Genomic DNA, 13,864 nt, shown 5'->3' with positions numbered 1-13,864 from the left:
TTCCACATTTCCAGTTACTGAAGTCTGAGTCACCTTTCAAACAATCAAGTATCACCTGACTAACCATGTTGCATCATTTTCCAGCCAAAACAGCAGCCAACCAAAAACTTCATCAAATTTCCGGCAAACAACCATCAAAAACCAACTAAACTTCAGATGATCACCAATCAAATTTTTTTAGCAAACAACCATCAAAAACCAACTAAACTTCAGATTATCACCAATCAAATTTTTCCAACAAACAACCATAAAAAACCAACTAAACTTCAGATTATCACCAATCAAATTTCCAGCAAGCAGTCATCAAATAACCTATGTAGCTTTACAAACTTCAGCAGATGATGTAATAGTCAGTTTCTCTCGCAGGATTGCAAATCTAGACAGTGAAAGTGCTTTGGTGAAAATGTCAGCCTTCTGATACTCAGTGGGAACATATTGCACTTTAAGTCTATTATTTGTGACTTGTTCTCGCACATAATGTGCATCCAACTCAATGTGCTTAGTTCTTCCATGAAAAACTAGATTACAGGCAGGAGACCCTGCACTTTGATTATCACACCAGAGGATAGGAACTTCAGGAAGAATGAGACCAATTTCAGAAAATAGGCTGCTAAACCAAGCAAGTTCAGTTGACCCTTGTGCAAGAGCCCTATACTCTGCTTCTGTGGATGATAAAGCCATAACCTTCTGCTTCCTTGAATACCACTATATCAGATTGTTTCCCAGAAAAACACAACATCCATTGGTTGATCTCCTGTCCTGAATACTATTAGCCCAATCCGCATCTGTATAGCATGTCAAATTAGGTCTATGACTGGGGCTAAACTGAAGACCATAATCTGAAGTTCCCTTGAGATATCTAAGCAATCGTTTACAAGCTTGCCAATGTAGCTGAGTGGGGGCTTTCAAGAATTGACTCAACTTATTCACAACATAAGAAATATCTAGTCTAGATAGTGTCAATTACTGTAATGCACCAACTGTACTCCTATAGAGGGCTGAATTTTTAAATGGTTCACTATCTTCAAGGGTAAGTTTGGTCCTAATTGTCATTGGAGTTGAGCAAGGTTTACTGTCAAGCATGTTACTTTTAATCAGCAAGTCTTTGGCATATTTCTCCTGTGTCATATGAAGACCTGACTTTCTTCTTGTCACGTCAAAACCTAGAAAGTATTTGAGTGAACCTAATGCTTTTAAAGCAAATTGATTATTTAGATCAGTGACAGTTTGCTGAACTAAGCTGAAATCATTGCTGGTGAGTAATATGTCATCAACATACACCAATACATACATTATCTTCTCATCCTTTTTGTAAATAAACAGACTCGGATCTGCCAAGGAATGACTGAAGCCCCAACCAAGAAAGGCTTTCTTTAATTTATCAAACCAGGCCCTTGGTGCCTGTTTGAGACCATACAAAGCCTTGGTAAGCCGACATACATGATGAGGATGATGAGGACTCACAAAACCCTCAGGCTGGACCATATAAACTTTTTCGGTAAGGTCACCATTCAAGAAGGCATTATTAATGTCCACTTGTTGTATATCCCAGCCATAACTCATAGCCAAACTCAGTATAACTCTAACAGTGGGAGACTTCACCACAGGACTGAAAGTTTCAAGATAATCAATACCAGGGGTCTGCTGGAATCCTTTAGCCACCAATCCGGCCTTAAACCGCTGAATAGAGCCATCAGGATTGGTTTTGATTTTAAAAACCCACTTACACCCAACTGGTTGTATCTCGGATGAGGTAGGAACAAGTTCCCAGGTTTTATTAGACAACAAAGCATCATATTCTGACTGCATAACAGCCTTCCAAGCAGGATGTGTAAGTGCTTCAGTTACAGATACTGGTTCCTTAGTATCAAGTGCAGAAGTGGAAAGAAGGGCAGTGTTATGGGCCTTGGCTTTGGCTTTAGTAACCATAGGGTGAGTATTAATGGCAGAAGGAATAAAGGGTTCAGTTAGAGGCAGCTGAACTGTAAGAGGGATAGTATCATAAGAGGTTTGAGAGGAAATTGTAACAGGTGACAGCCAAGATTTGGGAGAATCTGAGTTGGAGAAAACTGAGATTACAAGATCAGCAAAGGTTCTGGTATTAGAGGATTGATCAGTATCATATGGAGCAGATTGTGTAGTGTCAGTGGGTGCTGATGGTGAAGACAAGAATTCATATGATGTAGGCAAGGATTTAGTAGAAACTTTAGGGCTGAAAGCTAATGTAGAGGTGCACTGATCAGGGTCTGAATCTAAGGAACCTACTACTGAAGGAACTGACTCTATGGATGGCACTGTGTTAGGTGCCTGAATTGATGTTTTTAATTGATCATGTGTAGTAGGACATGTAGATTCTGAATTGTCTGGGGATGAAATTTGTAGAGTAGAGACAGGAATAGACCAACTGGGATGACTTGACATAGAAGGAAAAGACTCTGAATTCATGGTATTGTTTGATGTAAGTGGTGTTGATTCAGTATAAGACTTGAAATGAAATTCTGATTCATCAAAAGTGACACTTTGGCAAATGTATATTCTACCAGAAGGTGCTAGACACTGATATCCTTTGTGGTTAAGGCTGTAACCTACAAAAGTACACTTAGATGTATGAAAGTTGAATTTGTGTTTACTATAGGGTCTAAGAAATGGATAAACAGCACAGCCAAAAATTCGTATAACAGAGTAGTTGGGGACAGCTTTGAATAACATCTGAAAGGGGGAAATATTGTCTAACACAGGGGTATGAAGTCTATTTGTAAGGTAGGTGGCTGTTTGGAAAGCATACCACCAGTATTTAAGAGGCATATATGCTTGAGCAAGAAGAGTTAAACCTTGTTCCACTATTTGCCTATGCTTTCTCTCTACCCTCCCATTTTGTTGATGAGTATGAGGACATGGATGTCTAAAAAGGATGCCATGAGCTTTTAGGTATGGAACTAAAGTCCTATACTCACACCCCCCACCCAATCAGTTTGAACACATTTTAAGGAAGCAGCAAACTGTTTTTCAACTAGCTTGTGAAACTGTGTAAAAACAGAATATGTTTCAGATTTAGTTTTCAAGGGAAATAGCCAGGTAAATCTTGTGTGATCAGTTCAACAACACTATTACATGCATTATAAAACTGACTCTTAATAGGAGTACAGGATGAAGTACATTCATTGTGAACTGAAGATAACTCAGGTTGTTTATTCATAGGATTACTAGGATCCTTATTGGAATAACAAGGAAATGAAGCAAGACAGTGACTTGGCATGGAATTGAAGGATGAAACCAAGACTGCAGTAGACTTAGGAGTAGAGCAGGCTGAACTATGAAGCTGATACAGGCCATATTTAAGTGTTCCTTGGAGAAGAATGGCTTGGGAAGACTTGTCCTTTACCACACAATGATCAGTGAAAAACTCAATAAAGACATCATTATCTCTAGTTAATTTAGAAACACTAAGTAAATTTTTGGTGATATGAGGAACAAATAATACATTCTTAAGATGCAACACTTTATTAACACAAGATAAAACTGCAAAACCAGTATGTGTAATTGAAAGCAACTCACCATTTCCCACCTGAAGCTACTCACTGCCCATGTAGCTGGAACTTGAAGTCAGTTGGGAAAAATCAGAGGTAACATGGTCTGTTGCACCAGAATCCATGTACCAAGCAGTGTCTTGGACTGAGGATGGAGTAGCAATGTAATTGATTGCTGTAGGAGGTCGACTATGATTCTGTGACTGAGCCATGAAGGCTTGATTATGCATCTGTGAAGTACCAGAATTAGTGTCCAAACTGCCTGAAGAATGACCAGCAGTTGAGGGAGACTGTGACTTGAAATTATTCTGAAGCTGCATTGAGGGGACTGTATTGACATTCTGTGAGTAGTGTTGAGAAGGAAAAGAAGTATAATGTCCTTCATAGTTAGGGTCAGGTGGTCTTAAAAATACTCCAGGATTAAAGTTGCTCCTAATTAGGGAGTTGCGCCCAGTAAAATTCACATTAAAGCGATGGTAACAGTTTAAAGCCAAGTGACCCGTTTTCCCACACACTTGGCATATGAATCTATTTCTACCTCCTGCACGACCTCTGCCTCTGCCACCAGTATAGTTTCTAGAAAAATGTGGTGTGAAAAACTGAGTTTGCTGGGGTGTGTATATAGGTGAGCTTTGTGTATTTGGAAAATAGGATGAACTAAGACTTGGAGACTGTGATATAGGTAAAGATTGGTTGTTATATTGAGTAACACTACCCTGAAGTTGGGATGAAGTCTGTCCAGACTGTAATTTTATTGCATCATTATCAGTAGACAAATTAGCAATATTTGCTGAGCTACTATGAAATTCATCATATACCATAGAATTCATTGCACTATTTGCCTTTTCCAACCGTAATTCAAACTTCTACAAAACAATCTGTACTTTTTGAACTGTTATATGATCAACTCTGGATTCAAGCCTAGTGGTAACATTTACTACTGCTGCATCATATTCGGAATCAAGTCTGTCTAATATGTAGTTTATCAGTTCATCATCAGAAATAACAACACCACTGGCAGACAAAATTTCAGCATATCCTTTCATCTTTAGAAAATAGTCATGCATACTCATACTTTCTTTCTTTGTATTTTGCAAGAGACTTCTAACATGTAGTGTTTTTGCTCTAGACTCAGTTAAAAACTCCTTTTCTAGAGTAAGCCAGATATCATTGGTAGTTTGACATTTCGATATTACAGAGAACATTGCCTCAGAAATTGAAGACAATAACCAGCTCATTAACAGTTTATCTGTTTTCTTCCAAAGAGTAAACTCTGAGTTAGGTTTTGTTGTTACCTCTGAATTTGAGTTGTCCAATTGAACTCTAATGACTGGAGCTGGACATGAAATTAGTCCCGTTAGGTGTTCTTCGAGATCATGAGCTCCTACGGCAAAAAGAATTTGTGATTTCCAGAATCAGTGGTTATCGCGCGTTAGCTTTGGTGAAATCACAGGAAGCGTGGATGAAGCAACTGATGAACGATTAGTGAAATTGATTGTGTCGAAGATCTCCTTAGAGCTTAAATTCTTGTTTGATTTATCAAGGGAGGATGGATTTGAAGAGGAATTAGCCATTTCCGATGTTGGTCAGTGGCTCTGATACCAAGTTGCGAAAGTAGAATTGCAGAAAAAGAAACTTAGCAGAAAAATCAAAGTAGAGTGTAAAACGTGTGAGCTAAAACTTTACTCTTTTCTTACTGAGATATTTTACATGAGTTCACTTATATAGGGTGAACAGTGAACAAAGTAAAATTCAAAGTTTACACGGTAAATCAGTAGAGTAAAACACTCTGTTTTTACTTAAAACGAGCTGCATGAGCTTTACTTAAAACGAACTGCATGAGCTTTACTTAAACGAACTGCATGAGCTTTACTTAAACCGAACTGCATGAGCATGAACTGCATGAGTTTTACTTAAACGAACTGCATAAGCACGACTTGCATGAGCTGAATGAGTAAAATAAGCCTAGCTCATTTTCAGTCTATCCTAACACGAATGAAGGCTTTGATACCACTTGACGCAATGCAATGGAAGATAAGCACTAGATGCACTCTAGCATAACAGTTCGAATCCACGAACACATTTGAATCCATAAATAATGAATCTTGAATTCATGAAAGATGTCAAATCCACGATGAAACAATTTGTAAAGGAACCATCAAGAAATTTTATTGAATAACCATTGATAATTGTTTGTAGGATAACAAATTTATTTATACTAAACTAATCCTGATGTTAATAAGGGGGCGTTTGGTTCATGGAATGTTAGATTACTGGAAAGTTAGATTACCTTGAAGATTACTGGGAATCTTTAGGAAAATGTGCTTGGTTAATTGGTGGGTATGTTATATTAATATGTTTGGTTGGGAGGAATAAATTGGTGGATATGTTATTTAAATTACTAAATTGTCCTCTAATAAATATTATTATTATATTATTTTTTTAATATTGATTATTTTTTGGATTATTATAACCCCCCCTGTATTTAAAAACTTAGCAAAAACAACCCCATAATAAAAGTTTGGAAAATCAACAAAGCACCCCCACCAACCCAACCACTGCCGGCTGCCGGCAACCTAACGGTGCACGGAAGGTAGGAAATGGCCTTCGTGCGCCGTATGGCTATTTTCGGCCAGAGATCTGACCGGAAATGGCCAGATATTTGGCCGAAAATGGCCATATCGACGCATGACAGTCATTTTCAGCCTTCCGTGTGCCGTTCTGGCAGTGGTTGTCTACGGCAAGTGGGTGGAGGTGGCGGCTTGGGTGGGTTGCAATTTGTTTTGAATTCAAGGGTAATTTTGTTCAAAAAGTTAATTAATTGGGGTGAAATAGTAAAAGCCATATTCATGTAAATAAATTTAAAAAAAATGGCATTATTGTCCTAAAATTTTATTAATAAGGGATAGAATTGTAAAAAAAAAAGATAACCCTGGTAATCTTAGAATACCTAAGAAAATAGAGGTAATCAGATTACCTCCAATATTACCAATAGTAACCACTATTGGTATTTGAAGATTACCGATATCTTATATTACTTGACAACCAAACATGATAATCAAGTAATATAAGATGATTTAACCCTTGTAATATCACATAACCCCCAACCAAACGCTCCCTAAAAGAAATCCCAATGAAAAAAGGAGAACCAAATTAAACAAGTATATAAAGTTTACCTACATTAAAACTTCTTAAATCAACTAAACTCCTAATTAATATGGAAAACTACTTAAATGCCTAATATGAAACCCTAAATAAATAAATAAAGAAAATAAAGAAAATGGAACAAATTTAAATCCTAATTTAACAATATTCTTCCTACATCATAATATGAATAGAGAAAGGATTTGAAGATGATTTTTTTTTTTTTTCCTTTTATGATAAAAAGAAACAAAATTGTCTTTTTACATTAAAGATTTGTAATATTAGATTCGCCACGTCATCATTATGTTAAAAATGTGTGGTAAAAACTCTAACATTCATCATGTGGCGACACTGAAGTGTTTATAGCCGATGGTATTGAGTTGAGATAAGGCACATCATACCCCAAAATTCAAGAATGAAATTGTAATTATCCTGCTCATGTGAATTGTGTGTATTAGATATACAAATGAGATTAGTTTGAATCAGGTAATTAGGTCGGTGAGGTCCTAAATCCTCACGTAAAACATATACTATATAAAAGAAACTGTTTAATTAAACAATTTTTAAATAGAAGGGATTAATGTTAATATTTAGCTCAAACGCGAACATGAGTGGTAAACATGAAGGGCTTATAATTAAAGAAGTTTTTTTTTTTTTTTTTTTTTTTTTGGCACAGCACATCATGAATTTATTAAATTGAGTTTGGTAGAGAGCTTATACTAGTGTTGAGCCTTTAAACGAATCTTCAATTTCCAATCAAATTTTAAATTAACATAATTAACTTCGAAATTATATTAAAATGATACAGAAGGATCATCTACTAATTTAGAAATATATTATCAATTTTACATACCGTATTGCTACTAGCTGTCCAGTTATATATTATACGAGGTTCATGACTATATGTAAAAAACGTTTATCATGTGGTTATGCTGCCGACTCTCATTTCCTAACTTGTATCGGAAGACAGTATAAAAGTATGAACTTTTACATCTTGATTTGCACATGTAGAGAGCCAATATCACGTTGGATTCGATTTAGAAAAATAGATGAAATAATAAAATCCCATTATTTATTTGAATAATACTTTATATACAAATTGACATGTTTTAATATGATTGTGTGACTTTAAAATTAAAATTAATTAAATAATTAAAAAAGATATATAACATTACTCTATTTATAATAATCTTTTTATATTTGGATGATTTGCCGAATCAAATAGGGTAAATTTCAAGTTGCATTTTTTATTGGATCCTTTACTTACGGAGAAATCCCAATAATTAATGTTCCTTTGACCAACATTATATTGATTACTGGGCATTAATGACAACTTGTCTTCATTAATGATGCATTTAAAAAAATATAACTAACTAGTGACTCGAATCTCATCATCCGCACGTTAATCGTCTAGTACTTTTATTAAAAATTATAAATGAATGAATGACAATCAACTTAAATTCCAGAATTTTACAATTTCAGAACTTATTAGATTAGTAATAACTTTATTTAAAAAAAAAAAATTGTCTCATTTTGATTCAGTTGGATTCTCCTAGTTTCTGGAGATTTTTCAGTTTTTATAATTAAAATCTTCTTTTTTCTTTCGAGTATTGAGATTTTCAGTATAAATATGGCTATAAAAATTAAGACATTTTTTTTTTCACGTTCTATTATAATTAATTGATTTCTATGTTTATTCACTTTCGATAAGTCGAATCCTAACTCTCATACAAGTTACACAACAAAAGCAGGCAGCAGCTGTGGTGCAGCTTTGAGTAAAGTTTATAATTTCCGATATGCCGCCTGCCTTTGTTGCTAACACGTCGCCTTAAATTTTTAGAAATCTTCTTAATACCCCACAAGACTATAACGATACCCACAAAAATACGGAGTTCGCTGGCCTCCACTCTTTCTGGAGACTGCCAAGACTATGTAATCCACCATAATTAAACACACCATATATTGAGGTTGAAGATCCTACCAATTCCATTTGTTAGAACTACTATATGGATTCCAGGACTACTTGAATGAATCATTCAACTTAAAAAGAAGAATGTTGAAGGTATAGAATAATAATAATTTAAAAAACTCTATCCGCTACAAGTCTGCAACATCAAGATGATTTTGAAAGGATTTGAGCTTTTAATTTTTTTTTTTTTAACGTGTTCTTTAGCATAATGGAGCACACTGAAATTGTAAATACAACCATGAAAAATTCCCATTTGGTCACTCTACGCCGTCCTTATAAAATTTAATTGCATTGCAAATGATGTGATTATTTTAAAAATATTATCATGAATCACATAATCGCACAGTTCATATATAACGTTAAGATAGCGTCACTTTAAAATACATAACATTGTTTAGAGTGATAGCAACTAATCACTTCTAGATTTACATTCGAGAAGAACTTTGGATAGGGAACGTAAGAAAATGTGATGATCGATGCTCATGTCTCTACATATAAAATGTAGTTAGATTAATAAAAAATAAGTTGTTTGACCCTTCATGTAAAAGCAAATTAATGAATTTGTACAAGTCGGATGGGGCGATAGCAAACAGCTGAATCTTGAATTTTAATTGTATGATTTTTTTTAAGAAATAAAAATAAGAAAACTGGTCTCTCACGAAGCCCCATCCTGAAGCAAATCCCTTTCTTTTTCATAATGAAGTTACCCAGTGATGACTAGGTTTTGTAAACAATAATAAATTTCCCCTTCTTAATAATTCACGTTTATTAAAGTCTTATAAGTTAAACGAAAGTTAAATATGCTATGTTTTGGTATGAAAAATTGATGTTTCAAGAAATCACTATTAAATATGCTAACCGAGCTGAGGAATCAGCTGTATGTAGAATTAAGAAACCTCTTAGTACACATCCATTGGCTAGCGGCCAAAAAGATTCCTATTGATTTGATCAATTATATATAATCCACATTACTTTACCCAAGTAAACCGGTCTCTCACGAAGCCCCATCCTGAAGCAAATCCCTTTCTTTTTCATAATGAAGTTACCCAGTGATGACTAGGTTTTGTATACAATAATAAATTTCCCCTTCTTAATAATTCATGTTTATTAAAGTTTTATAAGTTAAACGAAAGTTGAATATGCTATGTTTTGGAATGTAAATTGTATGTTTCAAGAAATCACTATTAAATATGCTAACCGAGCTGAGGAATCAGCTGTATGTAGATTTAAGAAACCTCTTAGTACACATCCATTGGCTAGCGGCCAAAAAGATTCCTATTGATTTGATCAATTATATATAATCCACATTACTTGGTAAAAGAAATTTAAAAAAGAAAAAGAAAAAAGAACTTGATTCTTTTTAGGAATATTTAAAAATAATATATGTTATGCCTGGAAAAATAAGGCTGACGCAGAGTCTTGTCAGCACAGGGTGGTCAGAAATTAGAAAGGTTTCACGACCGCTCAGATGCGGCTACGTCGCGTGATGACGTGAGTGGCATACTCCTACTAGTGTAGTGGGTGTATGCCAGGTTGGCGAATGGTTAGAAATGGTCTATGTGTCCAATTCCTACACAAGTTGAGGAAATCATTCGGGCAGGTGAGCAATAAGACGCAGAGAAAGATTTGCACGACATCCACCTCACTTGCAGATTTGGTAATCATTACCTTGATTCATCCCACTATAATATATAATATAGATAAGTTATAATAGTATATTTATAAGGGCAATATGATATTGGCAAAGAGGAATAACGTGGGGCAAAGCCGATGAGGCAGAGACACATCCATTGGCATCCATTGGCTAAGGGCCAAAAAGATTCCTATTGATTTGATCAATTATATATAATCCACATTACTTGGTAAAAGAAATTTAAAAAAGAAAAAAAAAAAAAGAATTTGATTCTTTTTGAGGAATATTTAAAAATAATATATAACATAGATAAATTATAAGAGTATATCTATAAAGGGCAATATTATAATACGTGGGGCAAAGCCAATGAGGCAGAGACTTTCTTCCTAGTCGTAGAAAAAGGCAAGACCCCGCCTACAAATGAACAGATCCAATTGAAGAAAGAGGCGACATTTTCACACATGCCACTACAACTTTTATGGTAAACGCTCTATAAAATTCTTCTTCCTGTCACACTGGGAAAGCGAAAGCTCATTCTCTCCAATTATTCAGGTAAACTGTATTTCAATATGCTATGTACAGTACTGTCTCCTTAATTAATTCTTAACATTGAGAAATTCTTTGAAATATAGAAATAATCCTGCATTGTTTTGGGTGCAATAAACGAGATCTAGGTCTTGGCGTCTTGCCTTGGAGATATTTAATAAGCATTGTTGTTTTTAACCTTCAAGTTTGAAGCTTAATTGTTCTTAAGGTTTTCATGGATGTGTGAGTTGGGATCGATCTTAATTTGATTCTTCCTCATTTTACTTTTAATTTCGAGTCAAAATTTTGATCTCCATCACATGCAGTTACATATAGGAGTGGCTTCTTTGAACTGCAAAGCAATACGATAAATATTAGGAGTGGCTTGAGTCTTGAGATCTGATCAAGGTTTAATTACTTTCTATTGGTGTATCGAATCAAACTAAGATACTTCTTCGTCTAGCTACTGTTTCAGGTTCAATTTTTAAGGTCCATTTCTTATGGAAATCGCATCGGCTAAATGGTTATCTGACCTGGTAAGACAATTTAACACTGTTTGTTCGTTTTCCCGGTATGGATTTGAATTTCTTCATTGGTTGTTTGTTTAATGGTAGTTCTGATATGATTCGTAGGGAACAGAGGATTCCACCTTTTTCCATCAAGAGCAAATGAACCCTCTTGATAACCAGCTGACTGGAGTCAATTTTTTGCAAATCACACACAGCAATCACGGTTTTTACGCTGAAGCACCTTCTCGTCACGCCGTTGTTGAGAGGTCAGCAAAACAGACTAATGGCTTGAACTCTTGCACAGCTGACCACATCACTTCTAATGCTTTAGTCTCCTCTCAAATTATTTCTTTTGGGAACTCCACCTCGTCTCCGCCTATTTCTCAGCTTGTCTCCGGTACTGAATATGCCATGATTCCAAAGAATGAGCCTAGGACTCCTTTACATGCTCAAGAGCATTTAGTTGCGGAAAGAAAACGCCGCGAAAAGCTTTGCCAACGGTTGATAGCTCTCTCAGCTCTTGTTCCTGGGCTGAAGAAGGTATAACTTCTAAAATCTTTTCACTAGAACTTAAAGGATTCGTATATGTTCCAATTTATATTTTATTCTAGTATTTTACAAGATGTTTAACATTTTCTTGGTACTTTTGCATTCGAATTGTGACCAGAATAATTTGGAATAATGTTAATTGCCTTGTAAAATTGAAAACAGTCGATATATCTGGTAGAATGAATTCCATACATAGTATAACTTTTTCCCGGAGGAATTATTAATTATTAAACTTCAGATTCTAAGTACAACTATAGTAAATTTTATATGAATTGTGAATGATAAAGTTGTATTATATCTGCAAAACAAGGCGCCTTATATAACTTATAGAAATTTGAATTTCTTATATGGTGCACACTACATATAATAACATACCTCAAAATTATATGTATGACGATAGATAAGGGCTACACAATAATATATCAAGAAAGAATATTACTTACCACGTTCATTCCCAGATGTAGAGGATAGATATTGTTAATTTTTGTGAAAAGAGTCTAATTTATTATCTTTGAAATAATACACATATATGTCGTTAAATATGAATGATGATTTCATTAATTTGATGATGTGAGACACAAAAACAACTAGAAAATATACCATACAGTGGGTTAAAACCCATAAATAATAACACGATTAACATGGCTTAAGCTCAAATATAATAATAGATACAATCTCTTGATTTTGTAAATAGACATTTTGAGTTGAGTTTATATACTAATTCAATGTCTTCAAAACTTTCCTCTCGTTTCTAAAGCCAAAAGGGAATGGAGCTCCTATGATTACGCTGTGATATAAATATGTCTTGATTAGATGTTTATTTGCAGACAGATAAGGCTTCTGTACTTGGAGACGCTGTCAAGTACTTGAAACAACTTCAAGAACGTGTGAAGAAGCTTGAAGAACAGGCAGTAAATAAAACAATGGAATCAAAGGTTGTTGTGAAGAAATCTCATATCTTTATTGAGGGTGAAGAAAGTTCTTTGTCTGATGAAAAGTCTTATCGCCAATCCAACCAATATCTCCCCGAAATTGAAGCCAGAGTTTCAGATAGGGACGTACTTGTTAGAATCCATTGCGAGAAGAATGACGACTGTATTGTAAACATACTTACAGAAATTGAGAAGCATAATTTAACCGTCGCCAAAAGCAACGTTTTACCATTTGGAAACTCAACTCTTGATATAACTGTTGTCGCTGAGGTGCATTCTACCTCTTAAGTCTTTCTTATATCAATATAGTAATAGTTATCTTTCCTCTTTGTTCATTTTATTTTATTCTTTAATTTTATTTAGATTGAAGAGATTAATACTGCCTGGCAATTATATATTGCAGATGGACGTTGAATTCTCCATGACAGTGAAAGATCTTGTGAAAAACCTTCGATTAGCTCTATTGCATCCATCTGCCACAAAAAAACTGTGTTGATATTGTGACGGTGAAGATTACATATGTATACAAGTAATTCTGAGATGATTTATTTAAGAAGATTGTGTGGAACAGTCTAATTTAGCCGTAATTAGCTCTTAATTAGAGACCATCACGATCTTCTATGTCCTTTGTGATTAAGTGGATTTATTTTGATTCGTGTTACATGTACAAACAAAATACAAATTCTACTATAAAAATTTGATTTGACACAATATTGTTATTGCCACATTATTCATTTATATTAATTAGTATTTATTGAATTGATTTTGTATATATATTCATTTATTTATTTTGTATAATATTAGTTTGTATGAAATAATTTATATAAAGAATTTGTCATCTAGTATTATTTGTTTATTTTACTTCCTAACTAAGAGTTTTTTTTTTTTTCCTCACCGTACTTTGTGTATAGTTGACCCGTTAAGCTGCCTTTGAAGGGTGTCTTTGAGAGATTATTTTCAATAATAATGTCTGTACTTTCCAAAATTATTAATCAGATTTGAATTTTAGGGATATTAGTCAAAAACAGCCTTTAACATTTGAGAGTTATTCAAAATGCACCATTGAGGCAAGCGTG

The 13,864-nt window shown here is 34.4% G+C and overlaps 1 protein-coding gene across 2 annotated transcripts; it reads left to right on the top strand.

Moving 5' to 3' along the window:
• The first annotated feature begins 10,776 nt into the window (after positions 1-10,776).
• Positions 10,777-13,456, top strand: LOC116143393 (transcription factor NAI1-like). 2 transcript variants are annotated; one of them, XM_031428845.1, is made up of 5 exons: positions 10,777-10,825; positions 11,262-11,334; positions 11,431-11,847; positions 12,684-13,058; positions 13,192-13,456. In XM_031428845.1, the coding sequence occupies exons 2-5, from the start codon at positions 11,299-11,301 to the stop codon at positions 13,282-13,284; spliced, it is 921 nt and encodes a 306-aa protein (XP_031284705.1). In that variant the 5' UTR covers positions 10,777-10,825; positions 11,262-11,298; the 3' UTR covers positions 13,285-13,456. The 2 variants fall into 2 exon arrangements, with proteins under 2 accessions (XP_031284705.1, XP_031284704.1); XM_031428844.1 differs by lacking the exon at positions 10,777-10,825 and having other exon boundaries at positions 11,188-11,334.
• Positions 13,457-13,864: the final 408 nt, after the last annotated feature.

This window comes from Pistacia vera, unplaced genomic scaffold (genome assembly GCF_008641045.1).
Source record: "Pistacia vera cultivar Batoury unplaced genomic scaffold, PisVer_v2 Contig43, whole genome shotgun sequence".
Lineage (NCBI taxonomy): Eukaryota > Viridiplantae > Streptophyta > Magnoliopsida > Sapindales > Anacardiaceae > Pistacia > Pistacia vera.
Note: the sequence above shows the minus strand (reverse complement) of the source record. Positions and strands in the feature narration are given on the sequence as shown.